This window comes from Trichechus manatus, unplaced genomic scaffold, assembly GCF_000243295.1.
Source record: "Trichechus manatus latirostris isolate Lorelei unplaced genomic scaffold, TriManLat1.0 scaffold00177, whole genome shotgun sequence".
Taxonomy (NCBI): Eukaryota; Metazoa; Chordata; class Mammalia; order Sirenia; family Trichechidae; genus Trichechus; species Trichechus manatus.
The window spans coordinates 2,671,366-2,672,962 of NW_004444113.1; the positions used below are offsets into that span (position 1 = coordinate 2,671,366).

Sequence of the window (1,597 nt, forward strand, 5' to 3'; positions counted from 1 at the left end):
ACAGGATGGCAGCCAGACAAAGGCACAGCATTCCACAACCTGCTTCATACTCTGTGCCTGGCAAACCACTGAGAGAGAGGAGTTATGGCAAACAAGGCTTGCGTTAACAACTACACTTTAATACCACTCATTCTGTCTTAGAACAAACACTCTATAAAATCCTTCTGGGGTAAAAAGTGCAACATAAAACTTGTATGACAAACGAAAGCAAAAGTAGCATCAAAGACCCAACTAACCCCCTGAAGTCTCTCACAGGAGGATGCAGAGTACAAATACAGTATTTGAAACTCAGTAAAAGAAGTATTTGACTGGAGCACGAACTTTCAAGTTGAAGATAATTATTTTGCAGGAATGCTTCATTTGAATCTCGAGAGCTAGAGCGAAGAGAGAACAGCAGTCTGGTAGCTAAGTGGCTGAAACGCTTAATTTTTCAGTAGGTTGTTAATTATTCCCTTCAGAAGAAAGTGCTTCACCTTTAAACTAATTATTCTCCTTTTCGTTACATGGTTCCTGCTTTTAAACTGTAGTTGCCGCAAACTTGCTTGACAATTGAATTTTGTCACGTGGATAATGGTAGGCTGTCATGGCTGAACCCGAGTGGAGGGGCGACCTAAGCTGCTTTTGTAAGAAACCCGCTGTCGAGTGTTCCTGAGTGTGTTTACAGTAACTTTATAAAACTCAGTGTATCTGATCAAGTATCATCCCTCCCCAAATAAAGTCATATCAGAGATGTTTCTAAAAGAGGCTTTCAAACTAGTCCTTCAGGCATTTAAAAAATCTTCATATAAAAGTCCACTTCTTTAATACATAAGAACAAACACTTTTTTCCTTTAAAAAAAAAAAAGCTCATTTTTAAGCCAAAATAAATTACAACTTGCTGAAATACCTTTGTTTCCAATGGCTCAGTGCTTATTTCAGATACATGGAGCTGTATTTTTTGCACATCTTCAGAAATTAGACACACTGAAACAGAGCAGTTAAGATGACATGATGGCACAGCCCTGGCTCAGGGAAGCGATCAAGCCCTAAGTCTTCAGGAATAAAAAGCTGATACTCATTGTCCCATATACACAGTCCTATATTATGCACATATTAATAATCTAGTCAATGAAAAATAAAAAGACAGGATTTCATAAAATTATTTCAAAACTCAGAGCACAGAAATGGAAAGAAACACTTAATGCACAGCCTATTCCATTCGGCCATGTGTAAATTATGCTGAGAGAGAAAAACGTGTCTACAGATAGAACGTAACGAAAAGGCAACGTGGCTGAAGAAGCACTCTCAGGTCCACAGCTCCTCGGTTCTTCCGAACTTGTAGATCAGAGTGCTGGAGAGAGAGAAACACCACTCATGAGAAAACAAACGCACGTGGGACGAGCAGCACAGAACTCATTCCTAGATATACAGGTTCCTCACTGATGCTTTGTGTCAGTTCCTACCACCAACGAGCGCGCTGCCGGTGGTCTGAATTCACACTACTTTGTAAAGCAGTTTGTTGACCTAGACGGCTGAGCTTAGTCACTGAGTATTCTTCCTCAAGGCCTGGGAAGTGGTTACCCAGCAAACCTGTAAGGAAAAGGGACATTTCTCACGG

At 40.5% G+C, this 1,597-nt stretch overlaps 1 protein-coding gene across 1 annotated transcript in view; it reads right to left on the bottom strand.

Annotated features, from left to right (window-relative positions):
* Positions 1-6: 6 nt before the first annotated feature.
* The window catches only part of TMEM50B (transmembrane protein 50B), a 14,946-nt gene continuing 13,355 nt past the window's right edge, over positions 7-1,597 (bottom strand). Inside the window, exon 6 of the mRNA XM_004386972.3 lies at positions 7-1,330. Coding sequence (XP_004387029.1) covers positions 1,285-1,330 — 46 coding nt within the window. The 3' untranslated portion in view covers positions 7-1,284. The remainder of the gene's footprint in view (positions 1,331-1,597) is intronic.